The sequence below is a fragment of the Dama dama genome, chromosome 14, assembly GCF_033118175.1.
Source record: "Dama dama isolate Ldn47 chromosome 14, ASM3311817v1, whole genome shotgun sequence".
Classification (NCBI taxonomy): Eukaryota; Metazoa; Chordata; class Mammalia; order Artiodactyla; family Cervidae; genus Dama; species Dama dama.
Genome location: NC_083694.1, coordinates 60,680,788 through 60,700,418, shown reverse-complemented (window position 1 = coordinate 60,700,418; position 19,631 = coordinate 60,680,788). Strand labels below are relative to the sequence as shown.

At 44.2% G+C, this 19,631-nt stretch overlaps 1 protein-coding gene across 1 annotated transcript in view; it reads right to left on the bottom strand.

The window, feature by feature from the left end:
- Positions 1–209: 209 nt before the first annotated feature.
- Positions 210–19,631, bottom strand: part of LAMC2 (laminin subunit gamma 2) — a 69,091-nt gene continuing 49,669 nt past the window's right edge. Inside the window, exons 13-23 of the mRNA XM_061160883.1 lie at positions 16,484–16,640; positions 15,979–16,184; positions 12,816–12,895; positions 10,914–11,063; positions 10,249–10,393; positions 9,409–9,558; positions 8,758–8,872; positions 7,152–7,351; positions 5,348–5,506; positions 5,155–5,254; positions 210–2,168 (exon numbers count right to left, since the gene is read on the bottom strand). Coding sequence (XP_061016866.1) covers positions 1,915–2,168; positions 5,155–5,254; positions 5,348–5,506; positions 7,152–7,351; positions 8,758–8,872; positions 9,409–9,558; positions 10,249–10,393; positions 10,914–11,063; positions 12,816–12,895; positions 15,979–16,184; positions 16,484–16,640 — 1,716 coding nt within the window. The 3' untranslated portion in view covers positions 210–1,914. The remainder of the gene's footprint in view (positions 2,169–5,154; positions 5,255–5,347; positions 5,507–7,151; positions 7,352–8,757; positions 8,873–9,408; positions 9,559–10,248; positions 10,394–10,913; positions 11,064–12,815; positions 12,896–15,978; positions 16,185–16,483; positions 16,641–19,631) is intronic.

Sequence of the window (19,631 nt, the reverse complement as noted above, 5' to 3'; positions counted from 1 at the left end):
TTTGTAAGATATGTGATTGAGTATGCCAAGACAGGATTAAAAATGCACTTTCAGAGAAGGCAAAGCATAGTGATCAGATCTATCAGAATTTGGGGGGTCAGTGTAGGCAGAAGCAAAATTCTGTCCTCAGTCACTTGGGTAGATGGTCAATTCAGGATCTCCATTTACTAAATTTTAGTTGATTAAAAAGCATGACAATATACCACAAATGATTGATTTTTGCCTTTATTTTTTTATAGCCCATTAAAAAAAAAAGCCAAAACATTAATTATCACCCTCACCCTGCTCAGGTTGTTCCAGAAATAAATCCTTCTTTATGCTTAGGAGACAGAACCAATTAAATCTCATAAAGTGCTTGCCTGGTTAGAAAGGGTGAACAAGGTGCTCAGAAAAAGGAATTAAAGATGCTAATTCTGGGGGCTCACATCTCTCTCTGAAGCATTTTTTGTTTCCACTGCTTTGGTACCTACACCTTAAGCTTAAACAAATTAGAAACTGACCACAGGCATCTACAAATTGTTCTTTATTTTAAAAAAACAGGTCCATGAAAAGCCAAGGAAATACAGAGGTGAGGCAATACCGAGGCTAGAAGGGCCTCTGAGTTTTCCAGAAATTCCCACTGGTGTTATGACTCAACAATCTGTAGCAATCAGTTGTGGAAAGGGGCAGAGCAACAGCTGAAATGCAAGAAAGGGTGCACAATCCAGAGTCATTTCAGCTATTTACCAAAATCCAAGTGCCCCATGGGAATGTCTTGCAACATATGTTCCGTTAAAAAATGAGGTTGCAAACCAAGGGGTTATTGCAATGACCTGTGAGGAACAGGATTTGTAAGTTTAAATTTTTTTTTAAGGTTTGTCTTCCTTACTATTCAGTCAACTCTATGAGGCAGAGACTATGTCACCACTGTACCCCATCCAGCCCCTGGCACACAATTGGTACTCAATAAATACATGTTGTAAGAATGGATGGATGGATGGATGGATGGAAGGATGGATGCTACCCAGTTCAAGTATGAGTAGGAACATTGTTATCGAAAGAGAGAGTAAGAACAAAACCCATAGGGGCATATCATTTTTAGTGTTTGAAAATGGCATTGAATTAGGACAAATACATCTTCTTAGATAACTGCACCTCTTTCAGAGCCCAAGTTACATTTTTCTATCACTTTGAAACTCGAAAGTAAATACTTTCCCAATGTTTGCTTCGCTGGTAAGAAATGCTTTAATAAAAACATTGTCTCTAAGTTGCCTGGCATCATCAGGGGAAAAGTGGTCACTTCCAGGCCCAGAAGAACTCAAAGGTAGCAGGATACCAATGCTCCAAATATGCCAGGCTTACAGTTTATCACTTCTTCCAGCTTGAAAGTGGAGTACATGTCATGGATCGTCAGTAAGTGGGAAGAACTCTGATCAACAAGAACACATTGAACACTATGAGGCAACAGTATTTTACTGACCATAGCATGACTTCAATTCACTCTCTGTTATGACATTAGGAAGAATTTTATGCATGGGCAAAGTAAAAAAAAATTTCCTTTGGTCACATTTACTCAAAGAATAAGCCGCCTACGACATGGCAACACTTGTTCATACGCCAGGAGTTGGTTTATGACTATCTGCCTGTGCAGTTTGTCCTTCCATCTGGTCTACCCTTTGGGTGTCCAGGCCCTTGATGAGTCTCATACTCAATGCTATTTGCCTCTTTGCCCTGCATCAGGAAGCAAAGAGCATCACACTGGTACAATAAGACATTGACCTTGGCCAAGGTCTCGGGGTGGGGCCAGGTTCAGTTGAGCTGAGAATGCCCATCGACACGTTCAAATGTCCCCATCCCGCCCCACCCATGTGAGATGGCTTCTGAGCCTGAGGTCTCCATCCTAAGAACCCCAGTTGGGAAATCTCGAAGGCAGCTTCAGTGTTGCTCAAGAGCCTGGGTATTGTAGCAGCCAGGGGGCAGGTTGTCCCGAATGTTCTCCAGGTTCTTCACATCAGCCAGAATGCCATCTATGCTTGTCTCCAGTGAGCGGAGGTGGCCCCTCTGCCAACGCACTCTCTCCTCCAGCTCTGACATCAGTGGCCGCAGCTGGCTGTTGATCTGGGTCTTGGCTCGAAAAAGCTTCTGCTCCAGTAAGATCAGCCCCTCTTCATCCACACTGCCAGGCTGGTCTATTTTTAGAGGACAAGAAAGGAGTTAACAGAGGAAAAAGCTGTGGCAAGCCCTTGAATGCATGCAGGCCCTTCCGTAACTTTAATCTCTGTTTTCACCTGCTCAGAGCCAATAGTATGCCATTCTTTTAAAAAGGCTTATTTTAAATTAGAAATAATCTAGAAAAAATTTTGAGAGCACAAGCCTTGTTACTAGATTTTGAAAAGCCCAGTTTAAGCATCTGGGCTCTTTAGTTAAGCAAGATGAAGCTTGGACTACGGTTTTCATGATAGAGTCAACAGCTTCTGCTCTGAAAAGATGAAGACTGAAGGTCACAGGGACTGAATACTGTCCAAGGTGTCTGCCCAACACAGCTCATCCCTAGGATCAGAACCAACTCCAAATTCTGCTCTCTGAATCACCCTTAGGAAATTTCTTGTTGTTTTCTATTAGAAGACCTTTAGAAACTGGCTGGGTGTCAGGGCTTAGGGAGGCCAAGGTAGGCTTTGCTATTTAAGGGATGCATTCCAGCTGTATGAAATGATGGAAGACTTCATTCTGGCCTGGAACAGTGGGGATCTGGCTAGACATTAGTTTATTTCCAATATGAAATGTGGTCACATTTGTTCAGGTATGCTTTACTCATAAATGATCTGACACGTCAGCATTAAGGGCACCTGGCAAGACCCGTTTGGTCTGATTAGGTTTGAGTGGACAATTCAAGGTCAGATCCATTTGACTGCAGAAGTTTTATCCCAGCTAAAGAAATTAAACTGTAATTTTTCCAAGACTCAAGAGACCAGACAGAGTAGAAACAGCACAATAACTCAAATGTTGATCCAGTAGATCAGTCCTTCCCCTGGGGACAGGGGAGGATTCTAGAATTCAGGGTTCTAAGACATGCAGAAGTGAAGCAGGCTTGCAGACAAAATGTCCATGGGGAGGCAGCATGAGCTTCTTGCAAACGGCAGGAGCATCAGACACGGAGACCTCAGGTGGAATTCTGGCTCCCCCATTTACTATGTGATCTGTGGGGCAGTATTAAACTCCTTGACCTTCTGTTCACTATTCTGTGAAATAAAATAATAAAATCTGCCTCATTTGTTGTTGTTTAGTTGTTAAGTCATGTCCAACTATTGTGCAACCCCATGGACTATGTAGCTCCTCCGTCCACGGAGTTTCCCAGGCAGGAATACTGGAGTGGGTTGCCATTTCCTTCTCCAGGCAATCTTCCCTTATCTCCTGCTTGGCAGACAGATTCTTTACCACTGAGCCACCAGGTAAGCCCTAAAACCCACCTCATAGAACCTTTACAAATGTTATACAACCATTCACCACAAAAAAATCTGGCATAGTGCCTGGCACACAGAAAATGCTTGACAGTTCTCACCCAGCCTCCCTCCCATGCTCCCATTTCCTCTAAAGGCCCTGTTAGTTTCATTGCCTTTTTCAGAGCACTAAGCAAAGCTGCTAAACTCTCAGCTGGGGATTTTTTTTTTTTTTTTTAACCTTAAGAGGGTATTTTACTCTTTGGGACTCATTGGATCACAAAGCAGACCCATCAGGGAAACAATGCAGACAATACTGGTCTCTCGGGGTGATGATGACACGCCACAGAAAAACCAGATTTGAAAGTGGCTCTCCTAATTATGGCTGGCATCCCTGACTGAAGCCCTAGTTCCATATGTGCTGTGGTCTAAGCTTGATAAAACAGGCCACAGGAGGTTTGATATCAGTTCTACCCAAATCCAGGATTTTAATTTATCTGAACTTTCTTTTGGGAGGGATGCTGTGAGGTAACTGGAGCTGCTGTCATGGGGTGCCATCAAATCTATCTTAGCCTAAAATTTCTACAGTGTCTCATGGACCTACCACTTTGACATTTCATCTGGATCATCTACCAGGCAGCTCAAGTTTCCACAATCAGTTACAACAAGGTGTAACTGTGGTTTGCGTGTGTGTGTGCGTGGGTGCTCAGTAGCGTTCAACTCACTCTTTGCTACCCTATGCACTGTGTATCCCACCAGGCTCCTCTGTCCGTGGGATTCTCCAGGCAAGAATACTGGAGTGGGTTGTGATGCCCTCCTGCAGAGGATCCTCCTGACCCAGGGATCGAGCCCATATCTTACGTCTTCTGCATCAGCAGGTGGGTTCTTTACCACTAGCGCCACCTGGGAAGTCCCAATTGTGGCTTGGGGAGGGGCAGACAGCAGAGTCAGCAAGTAATTCTTTTTTCTTAATATTTATGTATTTATTTGACTGTGCCAGGTCTTAGTTGCTGCACACGGGATCTAGTTCCCTGACCAGGAATTGAACCTTGGGCCCCTGCATTGCAAGTACAGAGCCTTAGTCACTGGATCACCAGGCAAGTCCCTCAGCAAGTGATTCTTGACCTCACAGGCTGGGAGAGTTTTCCCCCTCACCACTCCTACTGCCTCAGAGCTCTCTCACCTCTCAATTACTACAACTGTCTCCAAAATGATCTTATCCTGCCTCTTGTTTAAGCCTCCTTCAAACTCTCCTCCACCCAGCTGCCCCATGATCTTTCCAAAATATACAGCACTGACGTTATCCCTCTGCCTGACACTGTCCACTAGATTCTCAGGATCAAGGTCAGAATCCTTAGTGGGGCTGTCAAGCCATCCAGTATTCTCTTTCACTGTGAAGTTCGAATCCTACCTCCACAATTTACTGTGTGATCTGCAGAACATTACTAACCACTCTGAGCCTCAATATAACTTCCCCAAATACACCCAGTTCTTTGACCTACAGACTTTCATCTCCAAGGGCAATGGGTAGATGCCCAGTGACCCACCTTAGAGATGGTAAAATAGAACACAGCAAACGAAAAGCAATCTGCCTAAGGTATCTGAGCCTGGAAACAAAGCAAATTTCCTGACACCCTTAAGGGAAGTTGAGATTCCCACGCATCAGGACTAAGTCTAGTTAATCTTCTGGGGAGAAGCCCTGGAACACAGGTTGGAAGGTTGTGGATACTCCACATACCTATTAGATGTAGGATGCCATCCAATGTGTTGAGTGTGTCTTGGATCGTAACTCCAGCATTCTTGGCTCTGCTGTCAACTCTCTGGGCTTCTGTAATTACCTGAGGGAAAAATAAACACAAGCCCATCTGGAAAGGGTGTTCCCACACTGGCCAGGTTAAAGGACTCTGCCGTGGAAAGCCATGGGAACTCACTGTCTGCACTGCGTCCATATCCACGTCGAACTCCTGCTCCTTCCTTGCCAGCTCTCCTTCCACTTTCCTCATCTCACTCTTGAGAGTGGCCAGTCCCTTCTCCATGGCCAAGGCTCCATCTGCTGTCACGTTGGCCTCCAAGTTCAGACTCCCAATCTCCTGGGAGAAGAAAAGGAGCCAGGGACGGAAGGAGAGAGGGGTGAGGCACAGAAACACCCCAAAGACGACCGCAGGAAAAATACAGCTGCAGCCAGGCTCCGATGGAGTAAGTGAGATGAACAATGAGAGAGTCAGACTTGGAGACACCCCCTTCCCCAAGCTCTGCCTCAAACAAGTGAATTTGGGGGTATGTCTCCAGAGACTAGGATGGTCAGCAGTGAGACATTGCTTCCCTCTCAGGTCAAGCTCAACAAGTGTTGAGTGAAACAGGAACCAGCTGGGAAAACCCAGAGGGTGAGAAACTCAACTCTTTCTCGGTCATATTTCTTTGCTGCCATCATCTTTTGAATGGCTTTGTTCCCCAAGACACCTGAGGTTTGGGGTGCAGAGAATGAATGGGCTACAGCTTTGAGTTTTGTTTTTATTAGGATGAGTGAATCTTAATATCTTTATCAACAAGCTACTATTAGGCATCAAGTCACAGATGTCTCTGTGCTAGAGGCCATATAAAGAGAGGCACAGAAAATTGCTCTCTACCCTCAAGGGACCTAAGATTTGAGATTATTTTTGGAAGTTTTCAAGTGGTCCAAGAGTGAGGCCACACAGTCTAGATACCAAAAGTTCCCTCTGGGCTTTCTAGAGTTGCTTATGATTTCTAAAAGTCACGCTTAAATCAGAACTAGGAAGCTCTCTTCCAGTTGAGAAGCACTCTTTCTACTGTAGCACTTAACATTTGGGCTGTAAGTGCAACTAGCCTGTCTTTCCCATTACACGAGTGCTCCTGGAAGAGAAGGACTGAGTTTTTCCCATCTCCATATCCCCAGCACCAAGCACAGTGCTGGCACATAGTGGGAGCAAAGTGAAAAATGAGTAAGTGGAGCTTAGACCCAGAACTCCAGAATTTCACAATCTTGAATCAAAACACTGGGATAGTTGCTGAAAGTTGAATTGTGTCCCCCCCAAAAAAGATGTGTTGAAATTCTAACTCCTAATACCTCAGAGTGTGACCTAATTCGGAAATAGGGTTGTTGCAGATGTAATTTATTAAGATAAGGTCATGCTGGAGGAGAGTGGGCCCCAAATTCAACCAACATCCTTATAAGAAGAGCTGGAGAAATCCAGGTAAGAAGGACCCCAGCTGATGACAGAGGCAGGGACTAGAGAGAAGCCACTGCAAACCAAGGAACACAAAGGATTGACAGCCACCACTGGAAGCTAGGAAGAGGCACGGGAGGTTTCTAGCCAGAGTCCCGGAGGGAGCATCGCTCTGCTGACACCTTGATTTCAGACTTCTAGCCTCCAGAACTCTGAGAGAATAAATTCCTGTTGTTTTAAGCCACCCAGTCTATGCTGCTTTTTGATAGCAGGAAACTAACAGAAGTCTAAATAAAAAGCAATCTTGCATGGTTCATCTCATGGTGTTGTCCTAAAAGGGGGGGCTGAAAATGGCAGGGGTGGGGCTCTAGCCCTCAGTCAATGACAGGCTTGTGAACCAACCAACCAAAAGGCCAGCCAAGTAGATCTGGGAACACCATGGACCATAACAGGACGCTGAGTCCTACAGGTCAGAATGAGCCCAACGCTCTCGCTCATTCAAACATGGTATGTTGGAAGCTGCTCCCACTGACCTGCGATTTCTCTTTACCTGTTCTATCTTGCCGGCGATCTTCAGGGCCTCCCCGGCTGCAGTCTTTGCCCTCTGGGTGTCGGTAGCAGCACCCCCCAGGGCTGTTTCTGCTCGCCTGGTCTTGTCGCTGGCGTCTGCAACCTTCTGGCTGATGTAAGAGAGTCTCTTCATGGCCTCTTCAGCCTCTGCTTTTCTGTCTTCAACCTGCAGATCAAATTCTGAAACGAAGATAAGAAAACATTGCCATGAAGATGAAAATTAACTTACAACTGAAGATGAGAGGGGCTGAGGCCTTTAAGAAAAATCAGAGTGTTAATAGCACCCAAGGGATGAGAGAGTGGAAAGTTATGGTCATGACTCTTTCTTGTCCAAGAGAAAGTATTGAACTGACAATCAACAATCAGCCTGCCCTGGGTCCCCATCTTTGCAAAAGTCAACCTCCAAATGAATCAGAAGCAAGTAGACTCTTTGAAGCCCAAAGTTTCAAGCCAGAGCCTTAAACCCTAAGCTGCCAATGGCAGTAGTTAGCAATTGAATAGAATGGGTAGAGAGGTACTTCCTGTGAAGAAGAAAATCCCAAGACTTGAAAATGTCTTTATTGTTGTTCTTTAGTGGAGAAGCCTGAAACTTTAACCAAATCTCTGCAAGGCTTCCCAGGTGGCACTAGTGGTAAAGAACCCATCTGCCAGTGCAGGAGACAGAAAAGAGTCTGCTTCAATCCATGGGTGGGAAAGATCCTCTGGAGGGGGGCATGGCAATCCACTCTAGCATGCTTGCCTGGAGAACCCCATGGACAGAAGAGACTGACCAGCTACAGTCCACAGGATCACAAAGAGGCAGAAACAACTGAAGCGCCTTAGCATGCACACACTGCAAGGCACAAACCCAAATTTCCCGGAATCTAGATGCTATGACAAAGCTTCTTCTATATCATTTATCACAAGGCAACCACACTGACTCTGTATTGGAACCAACCAGGCCAAAGAAAGAAAGACAGAGAGAAAGGAAGAAAGAAAGAAAGGGAGAGAAAAGAAAATTATCTATATGGTAGTGAGATATCAGATCTCTGCAGGACCTTCGAGGCAGTTTAGTTCAAATTTCTTCATTTAGAGATGGGAAAATCAGAGTCTGGAAAGGTTGTGTGACTTGCCTACAGTCACACAGCCAGCTCAGCCTAATCACACGATTGAGCATAGATCAGAACTCAAGCCCTTTGACATTTAGTACAATACGGGCTTCCCTGGTGGCTCAGATGGTAAAGAATCTGCCTGCAATGTGGGAGACCTGGGTTGGACCCCTGGGTTGGGAAAATCCTCTGGAGAAGGGAATAGCTACCCACTCCAGTATTCTTGCCTGGACAATCCCGTGGACAGAGGAACCTAGCGGGCTACAGTCCATTGGGTCACAAAGAGTCAGACGCAACTGTGCAATTAACACTTTCAGTTTGCACAACTGTTTCTACTATATTAAATATTTTTAAATGTTTTTCTTTACAAAGATATTGAGTGTCTATTAATACCTCAACATGCCTGCCACTTACAGAGATTTATGAAGATTCAAAATAAACCAAAGTCACGTTTATACCTTTAAAATACTCAAGTGATCTGAACCCTGAAATACTCACCTCTGAGGTTCTTTAAGATGTTCTCAACTTCATAAAAAGTGGCATTGCCCATACTTAGTGCTTCTTGGGCTCTGCTTTTAGCAAGGTTGGCACGGGAAAGCAGCTGATCTGATTTCTGTAAATGGGCAGGCAGAACAAGATTAGAGTAAATGTAACACACACCAGGGCAGAGCATAGTCACTCTGACACACTGCTACTCACAACAGAGAACTGTGATTCCTGGAGTCTAGGGGTACTGTAGCAAACCCCTCCACAACCTGAGACCACAAACTTTATAACCTGATGACCCAGTAGGATTCCACATTGAGGATAGTCTCAAGCTCTACTCAGGGACAAGAACAGTTTTGCAAATCTTCATTTTAAACTCTAGATACTTCCTGAAGTATGGACATATACTTCATAGATATATGTCACATATACCTAGGAAGTATAGACATATGTCTTCGTAGACAGAGCTAGATCAAAATTGGGCCCAGGAGATCTCAGTCCTATACTTACATTGGAGGGCTGACTCAGTGAGTGGAACCGAGGTAATCACATTAAGGTCTCCATAAGCAATAATACCATGACCTTTTGAGAGTTTTTGATGGTTCCTCTTACTGGTAGCCATTCAATACGGGTCTGCTGAAGGAACAAAGTAACAAAGGATACCTGTCTCTCATTCTTCCCATCCTCTAAGAGCTTCTGGGTTTCTTCTTCCCAGTTTCCCAGACTGCTTTGCACACGCTTGAACTCATCCATTCGCTTAGTCACCAGGCCTGAGAGAGAGTCAGCTTTTTGTCTGATCCTCTTCGCTTCTACCTGTGAGTCCCCCAAAATGAAAAAGCCTTACTTTCTGCTCACCAGATGCCACACCAGTCTTCCTAGGACCTGCCATCATTGTCTGAAAAGAACAATCCAGGCCCAAAGTCCAACAGAAATAGGCAACATTCCTCATGCAAGTCAGGCAGCATACCCCTCAACTAGCAAACGAATTTTATGTCTGCTCTGCGTTTTTTATTATTGTTTCCTATGTGTGAAAATCACTGTGAATGCTTTTTGCTGTGAGTAGAAAGCTGAATCTTAATCCAATAAATTTGGAATAGTTAAAGGAATTGATGACAGAAACAACACAAACTTTTGAGGGAAAAAAAAAGCCTTCCAAGTGGGTATACATGAAGATACACTATGGGTTGGACCCAAAGGTAAATACCAAAATTTACCTATAGTAATTTCCCACAGGTTTCAACAGTCCCCCAAACTAGGCAAGAGATAGAAAACTTGTATTCACTAACAGAAATAGGCTCAGGATATGAACCAAGGTGCGATCAGGGATCAAGACTGGAGTTTAAGAACAAAGATAAGAGGAGTATAAATGCTCTTCCTAATTTAAAGCAAGAAAGGTAAATATGGAGGAAAAAACTGGATGATTGAACAATTCAATGGAATCCCCTGAGAAGAAAGCATTATGGCCCTTCTTCTGTGCATCACTGCATAGTTAGATGCTCTTACCTGGAAGGACTGATCATTGACCCCCTGAAGCTGAGTTGCTGAACTGAGGAGGCGGAGACTATGCTGATAAGACGTATCTGCTTCAGTGTCAACTTGAGTGGCCTCCCTTGACAGCTGCTGGGCCAGAGACTTAGTTTTCTCCAATCTGAAGGGAGTGAAGACAGTGGACTTTGAAAATTCGCTCTTTTTAATAAAAGCAAAAATTCATTCTGTTAAAAATATGTCGTCAGGATTATCCGAAGACCCAGACGAGCATAAATGTCTGATATGCGTCTCTTTCCACAATTTAAACACAGACATTAGGGTTTACACAGGTTAGGTCAGAAAAATTCAACCCAAGTTTCCCAATTCTTAATCACATGAATATATTAGGCTTATACACTCCATGCCACCAGATGGGTGTGTTCACATCCTTTAAACACCACAGATGGTACCATATCTACAAATACACAATCTCTAAATCAAAACTGAAACTTTACTTAGAGTAACTGATATTTTTCTTCCAGTCTTAAAGGCATCTGCTTTCCTCCAAAGTAACATGCTCATTCTCGTGTCCTTCTTACTATTGATACATTTAAAGGAACACAGCATCCCTCAGACCTTTGCATTGTACCCTGGGAGGGAGCGGATTACATTGGCCTGCGTGAGGACCTGCTGAAACGTACTTTCCCACAAGCTCTTGCACCACGGAGCCACGGAGGCTGCCGCTGCTGCCTCCTTCAGCAGCAGCCTTGCGCGCCAAGGTCAGGGCTTGGTTGGAGTAGTCTTCAGTTTCCCTGACCAGTTGCTCCATGTTATTGGCTGACTCGACGTGGCTGAAAGGATCAAAAAGAAGAGTTTTTATAGCAAAGGCTTCCTTTATTATTTTTTTTAAATTTTTTTTTTTGGCCATACAACAACATTTTTATTTTGTATTAGGGTGTAACCGATGAACAGCATTGTGATGGTTTCAGGTGGACAGCAAAGGGACTCGGCCGTACATATGCGTGTATCCATTCTCCCCGAAACTCCCCTCCCATCCAGGCTGCCATATAACACTGAACAGAGCTCCACATGCTGTACAATAGGTCCTTGTTGGTTATCCATTTAAAATATAGCAGTGTGTACATGTCCATCCCCAAATCCCTAACTACCCCTTCCTCCCAAATAGAGCTACCAGATGACCCACAATCCCACTCCTGGGGATATATCTGGAGGAAAACATGACGAGAAAGGACACATGCATCCCAGTGTCCACTGCAGCACCATTTACAACAGCCAAGACACAGAAGCAACCTATGTGCCCATCAACAGAGGAATGGATAAAGAAGATGCGATACATGTATACAATGGAATATGACTCAGCCATTAAAAAGGATGAAACAGTGTCATTTGCATAAACATGGATGGACCTAGAAATTGTCATACTGAGTGAAGTCAGTCAGACTGAGAAGGTGAAATATCATATGACACCCCTTATATGTGGAATCTAAAAAGAAATGATGTGGAAGGATGCAAAGAGTGTCCTTTAGGCCTTTTATTTAAATAAAGGGAGAGGAGTAAGAGAACTGCTTTGACTCAAAAAAACAAACAGAAATGACCCAGATGAGATGGAGCTCCTCTATTAGAGGTGCTATCAAGAAGCAGAAGGTGTTCTGAGAAGTAGTCTCACGTCCTAAACTTTTTTGATGATCTACTCCATTTATAGCATAATCAGGGGAAACTATGGAGATGGGCAGGAGAAATCTCAGGGTGATAAATACTGCATTTATAAACTGTTTTCTGCAGGAGAAATCCCTAGGCTTTATTTTATCCAGGATCCAACTCCCTCTCCACTTTTTGCTGCATCTTTAAACTTAGCCCAACATTAAGGGGGACAAAGCCCATCCATAACAATTTCCCAGTTGCTTTTATCCTCCTGGTTCTAGAAACTGATGAAAACAAATCCAGGAGGCAGCTCACACTATGAGAACATGAGCCAGCCCCCTTCTGCCGACTAAATTCCATTTAGGATTAGCAAAGCCTGCCACCTTGCTGAGCCCTCTGCCAGGAGCAAACCTCTTCAACATCAATCCTGATTGTAGGATTTGCAATCAGCGAGGACTAAGGAGCTGCCTGTGATTTCCAGGGCCCTGCAGAGCCGGTTTGCAGGAGGGAATTCTCTCCCTCTGCACACTTGGCCCCCACAGGCTAGCAAACAACTCGTTGTTACTTGTTCCCAGGCTTGGTGTGGGAGCCTGGGAGTCCCTCAAAGCTGCAAAGTACTCTTTTCCAAGGGCTGATTCATTTCACTGGGCCCAAGGAATTACATCTGACATACACCGAAGCCATACCATGAGTCACAGAGAAATCTGGAAAAGAAACGCCCCACCCCCAACTCCTGCCAGATGACCTGGCCCAGTGGCCACCTACATACACTGAAAGCCAAGCGGTTAAAAAATGGCTTCAGGGCAGGGGGATGGATGCAAAGGAGCCTGGAGGTAATCAGGATGGAGTTTGGTCCTGACTACTCAGCAGAGTTGTTCAGGTCTGGCCTCACAGAGGTGGGGCCCTCCACTACTGGAGGAGTACCCTCCAGTACCACTCACCTGTCTGCCAGTCTCGTGGCCTCCTGAGCTAGACTTTTAAAGCCATTTGGCCCCGTGTAGTGCTCTGAGGGAGGAATGTTCTGTGGAAAAAGGACAAATGGTTAAGGCTTTGCTGGGAGCCATGGAGCCTAAGCAGGTTTCACAGCTGTCTTGCCTGAACCTCTTGTCATTCAGTCAGTTCAGTTCAGTCGCTCAGTCGTGTCCGACTCTTTGCGACCCCATGAATCACAGCACGCCAGGCCTCCCTGTCCATCACCAACTTCCGGAGTTTACCCAAACTCATGTCCATTGAGTCGGTGATGCCATCCAGCCATCTCATCCTGTCATCCCCTTCTCCTCCTGCCCCCAATCTCTTCCAATGAGTCAACTCTTTGCATGAGGTGGCCAAACTATTGGAGTTTCAGCTTCAGCATCAGTCCTTCCAATGAACACTCAGGACTGATCTCCTTGAGGATGGACTGGTGGGATCTCCCTGCTGTCCAAGGGACTCTCAAGAGTCTTCTCCAACACCACAGTTCAAAAGGATCAATTCTTCGGCGCTCAGCTTTCTTCACAGTCCAACTCTCACATCCATACATGACCACTGGAAAAACCATAGCCGTGACTAGATGGACCTTTGTTGGCAAAATAATGTCTCTGCTTTTTAATATGCTGTCTAGGTTGGTCAGAACTTTCCTTCCAAGGAGTAAACATCTTTTAATTTCATGGCTGCAATCACCATCTGCAGTGATTTTGGAGCCCCCAAAAATAAAGTCTGATACTGTTTCCACTGTTTCCCCATCTATTTGCCATGAAGTGATGGGACCAGATGCCATGATCTTAATTTTCTGAAATGTTGAGCTTTAAGTCAACTTTTTCACTCTCCTCTTTCACTTTCATCAAGAGGCTTTTTAGTTCCTCTTCACTTTCTTCCATAAGGGTGGTGTCATCTGCATAACTGAGGTTATTGACATTTCTCCTGGCAATCTTGATTCCAGCTTGTGCTTCTTCCAGCCCAGCATTTCTCATGATGTACTCTGCATATAAGTTAAATAAGCAGGGTGACAATATACAACCTTGACATACTCCTTTCCCAAATTGAAACCAGTCTGTTGTCCCATGTCCAGTTCTAACTGTTGCTTTCTGACCTGCATATAGATTTCTCAAGAGACAGGTCAGGTGGTCTGGTATTCCCACCTCTTTCAGAATTTTCCACAGTTTATTGTGACCCACACAGTCAACGGCTTTGGCATAGTCAATAAAGCAGAAATAGATGTTTTTCTGGAACTCTCTTGCTTTTTTGATGATCCAGCGAATGTTGGCAATTTGATCTCTGGTTCTTCTGCCTTTTCTAAAACCAGCTTGAACATCTGGAAGTTCATGGTTCACGTATTGCTGAAGACTGGCTTGGAGAATTTTGAGCATTACTTTACTGATGTGTGAGATAAGTGCAATTGTGCAGTAGTTTGAGCATTCTTTGGGATTGCCTTTCTTTGGGATTGGAATGAAAACTGACCTTTTCCAGTCCTGTGGCCACTGCTGAGTTTTCCAAATTTGCTGGCATATTGAGTGCAGCACTTTCACAGCATCATCTTTTAGGATTTGAAACAGCTCAACTGGAATTCCATCACTTCCACTAGCTTTGTTTGTAGTGATACTTTCTAAGGCCCACTTGACTTCACATTCCAGGATGTCTGGCTCTAGGTGAGTGTGAGTGATCACACCATCGTGATTATCTGGGTCATCAAGATCTTTTTTGTAGAGTTCTTCTGTGTATTCTTGCCACCTCTTCTTAATATCTTCTGCTTCTGTTAGGCCCATACCATTTCTGTCCTTTATTGAGCCCATCTTTGCATAAAATGTTCCCTTGGTATCTCTAATTTTCTTGAAAAGATCGCTAGTCTTTCCCATTCTGTTGTTTTCCTCTATTTCTTTGCATTGATTGCTGAGGAAGGCTTTCTTATCTCTCTCTCCTTGCTATTCTTCGGAACTCTGCATTCAAATGGGAGTATCTTTCCTTTTCTCCTTTGCTTTTAGCTTCCCTTCTTTTCACAGCTATTTGTAAGGCCTCCAGTCACACAGAATTCTCCATCCTGACACATCAAGAGTCCCTGGTTTACCATGGTCATTACATCAAAAAAAAAAAAAAAGTAGAGACTTGAATCAAATAGAAATCCAAGTTCAAAAAAAGTCTGTATATATAAATGGATTTTAAAATATATGCATGTTTATATCTTCATATATATTTAAAGTCCAGCAGAACATAGGCCAAGTTTTAATGGTAGTTATTTCGTAGCAGTGAGATCAGAGGGGACATTTATTTTCTGAATATTCTACTAAAGGAAAATCAATACACACTATTTTTAAATCCTTCATTTTCCCAGGTTTATATTTGAATTATCTTCCAGCTTTCTTTATCCACTTCCCATCTTACAATATTGTCACCATTGCCTCCTTTATTCAGAAAGACAAGAATGTTCATTCAGATCTCCTCCTCCTGTCACACCACAAGCAACATCGTTAGGAAAATCATACTGTAACAATTTTTTCCCTATTTTCATCACCATGTTTTTATTGGTCTCCTTCCTTCCCTCCTAATTCTTTCCTTCCCTCTTCATTTTGTTCATTCATTCTTTCATATAGCAAACATTTGTCAGAGCCACACTTGGTGTTATGAGCTGAGAAAGTAAAGATGAACAAAATTGAATCCTGCCCTCCAAGAGCTAACAAGCTAAAAGACAGGCAGAAAGAAGGGAGAAGACTGTGCTACAGGTAGCAAGAAATGAACTGGTGAAAGAGAAAGGCTGTCACTAAGTCGTGTCTGACTCTTTTGTAACCTCATGGACTGCAGCCCGCTGGGCTCCTTTGTCCATAGGATTTCCCAGGCAAGAATACGGGAGTGGGTTGTCGTCTCCTCCTCCAGGGGATCTTCCTGACCCAGGGATCGAACCCACATCTCCTGCTTGGCAGGTGGATTCTTCACCACTGAGCCACCTAGGAAGCCATAAAGCATAAAATGGGAACTTGCAAGAAGCCAAAGAAAGTTGTGACTGCTGCAAGGAAGAGAAGTCCTACTGACTACCAGAAAGACCAGAAAACCCGAGAGACAAAGTGAGCCCGTGACACACACCGTGGGTCCCCTAGCTCAGCAGGGACTCTCACCCCCTAACCCAGCACCACCTACAGTGTTCCGCAGGGCAGCCTCGCTCTCCTCCAGGCTCAGGCGCATCTGCGTGATGAGCCTGCGAGTATCCTGAACTCGGTCCTGATGCTGCCTGCCCAGGGTCCGAAGTCTCTCCACAGTCATCTTGAGGTCATCCAGGCGGGTCCTGTAGCTATTCTCTTGGCTCCTGGCCTTGGCCAACTGGAGGTTGAGGGATCTAATAGCACCTGAATACCAACAAGGAAAGGGAGGATGAGCACGTTGAGGGGTCAAGTCATCAAAAACAGAGGGCTGAAAAAGTGACTTTGACTGGCTTTCAGCAAAACAGTAATAGCCCAGTATGTGAATGCATGCTCTTTCATCTCTATCATTTCAAATCTCAGGAGAACTTCACAGACAGTTCTGCCACCTCCGCAAGGGTGAGGCAGAGACATCTGCTGAACTGTTACCACCAAAGATTCTATGACCCAGGGAACTGCTTTCTAAGCCTCTGAATTCTCTCCTGTGTGAAACGGGCCCCCATCACCTTCTGAAATCTGGGCTTCTCTCAGAAGGTCCCGAAGGGCCTGTTCAGCCTGCTGCATCCTGCCCTCCAGCTCTGCGTCGGGTACTGCTCCTCCGCCAGCCTGAGCCTTCGAAATCAGGGTCTCCAGGCTCTCAAGTTGCTGCATAAACTGATCCATCTGAAACCACGAAGGAAAGAGGATTAGAACAGAGGATGGAGTTCATGGTGGAATATTATATGGCAGGTATCCAGGGGCTAAGGCTTCCCAGGTGGAACTAGTGGTAAAGAACCCACCCGCCAATGCAGGAGACAAAAGAGACACCGGTTTGATCCCTGAGTCGGGAAGATCCCTTGGAGAAGGGCACGGAAATACTGGTTGCCACTCCAGTGTTCTTGCCTGGAGAATCCCATGGACAGAGAAGCCTGGTGGGCTACAGTCCACAGGGTTACAAAGCGTCAGACACGGCTGAAGCGACTGAGACCATGCATGCGTCCAGGGGCTAGTGGCTACAAGTCCAGAAATGCTTGGCATGACATGGTAAAATTCAGACTCTAGAGCCTAGACTTTCTGAGTCTGGATCCTGGTTCCACTACTCACTAGCTATGTGGCCTTAGGCAAGTCACTTTCTTTATCGGTAGGATGAGGATAATAATATCGCACAGACTTATTATTTGGACTAAATGAGTTAGTATTTGTAGAATAGTGCCGGGAATAGAGGAAGTGCTATAGAGGCCAGTTAAATAGATAAATTTAAAAAAACAAGTTGAGTTTGTTCTACATTTGGGCTCTGTTTGGACCCTTTCCTCCCCCGTCCTTCACTTCAGTAAAAATAATAATTCATAATTAACAATAACAACATCAATTTCATTCTTCTCTGGAATTTGAATGAGAAATTTCTGGAGGCCATTACTGTTTGGACAGCCCTGACACCTTTAGATTCCTCATATCTTTTATGCTGTTGTTGTCCTGTTGCTAAACCATGTCCAACCTTCTGCGACCCCATAGACTGCATCACGCCAGGCTTCCCTGTCCTTCATTATATCCTGAAACTTGCTCAAACTCACGTCCATTGAGTTGCTGATGCCACTCAACCATCTCATCCTCTGTCACCCCGTTCTCCACCTGCCCTCTATCTTTCCCAGCATCAGGGTGTTTTCCAATGAGTCAGCTCTACACATCACGTGGCCAAAGTACTGGAGCTTCAGCTTCAGCACCAGTCCTTCTGATGAATATTCAGGATTGATTTCCTTTAGGATTGACTTGTTTGAACTCCTCACTGTCCAAGCTACTTAAGAGTCTTCTCAAGCACCACAATTTGAAATCACCAATTCTCTGGCTCACAACCTTCTTAACGGTCCAACTCTCACATCTGTACATGACTACTGGAAAAATCATAGCTTCAACTATATGGACCTTTGTTGGCAAAGTGATGTCTCTGCTTTTTAAATATGCTGTCTAGGTTTGTCATAGCTTTCTTTCCAAGGAGCAAGCATCTTTTAATTTCATGGCTACAGTCTCTATCCACAGTGATTTTGGAGCCCAGGAAAATAAAATCTGTTACTGTTTCCACTTTTTCTCCTTCTATTTGCCTTGAAGTGAAATTTTGTTGTTAGTAATGCTTCCTAAGGCCCACTTGACTTCACATTCCAGGATGTCTGGCTCTAGGTGAGTGACTACACCATCATGGTTATTTGGGTCAGTAAGACCTTTTTTTTTTTTTTTTGTATAGTTCTTCTGTGTATTCTTACCACCTCTTCTTAATCTCTTCTGCTTCTGTTAGGTCCTTACCATCTCTGTCTTTTATTGTGCCCATCCTTGCATTAAATGTTCCCTTGATGTCTCCAATTTTCTTGAAGAGATCTCTAGACTTCCCCATTTTATTGTCTTCCTCTGTTTCTTTGCATTGTTCACTTGAGAAGACTTTCTTATCTCGCCTTGCTAGTCTCTGGAGCTCTGCATTCAGTTGGGTATATCTTTCCCTTTCTCCCTTGCCTTTTGCTTCTCTTTCCTCAGCTATTTGTAAAGCCTCCTCAAATAATCACTTTGCCGTCTTGCATTTCTTTTTCTTGGGGATGGTTTTGGTCACTGCCTCCTGTACAAGGTTATGAACCTCCGTCCATAGTTCTTTAGACACTCTATCAGATCTAATTTCTTGAATCTATTTGTCACCACCACTGTATAATCATCAGGGATTCGATTTAGGTCATACCTGAATGGCCTAATGGTTTTCCCTACTTTCTTCAATTTAAGTCTGAATTTGGTAATGAGGAGTTCATGATCTGAGCCACAGTCAGCTCCCCAGTTTTTGCTGATTGTATAGAGCTTCTCCATCTTCAGCTGCAAAGAATACAATCAATTTGATTTTAATATTGACAATCTGGTGATGTCCATGTGTAGAGTCATCTCTTGTGTTTATTATGACCAGTGTGTTCTCTTGGCAAAACTCTGTTAGCATCTGCCCTGCTCCATTTTGTTCTCAAAGGCCAAACTTGCCTGTTACTCCAGGTATCTCTTGACTTCCTACTTTTGCACTCCAGTCCCCTATGATGAAAACGACATCCTTTTTTTTGGTGTTAGTTCTAGAAGGTCCTGTAAGTCTTCACAGAACCAGTCAACTTCAGCATCAGTGGTCAGGGCATAGACTTGGATTACGGTGATGTTGAATGGTTTGCCTTGGAAACAAACTGAGATTATTCTGCCATTTTTGAGATTGCACTCAGGTACTACATCTCAGACTCTTTTGTTGACTATGAGGGCTACTCCATTTCTTCTAAGGGATTCTTGCACAGACCATTGTAGATACAATGGTCAGCTGAATTAAATTCACCCATTCCTGTCCATTTTCATTCACTGATTCCTAAAATTTCAATGTTCACTCTTGCCATCTCCTGCTTGACCACATCCAATTTATCTTGATTCATGGGCCTAACATTCCAGGTTCCTATGCAATATTGTTCTTTACAGCATCAGGCTTTACTTTCACCACCAGACACATCCACAACTGAGCACTATTTCCACTTTGGCCCAGCCACTTCATTCTTTCTGGAGCTATTTCTCTGCTCTTCCCCAGTAGCATATTGGACATCTTCCAACCTGGGGGGCTCATCTCCCGGTGTCGTATCTTTTTGCTTTTTCATACTGTGTATGGGGTTCTCAAGGCAAGAATAC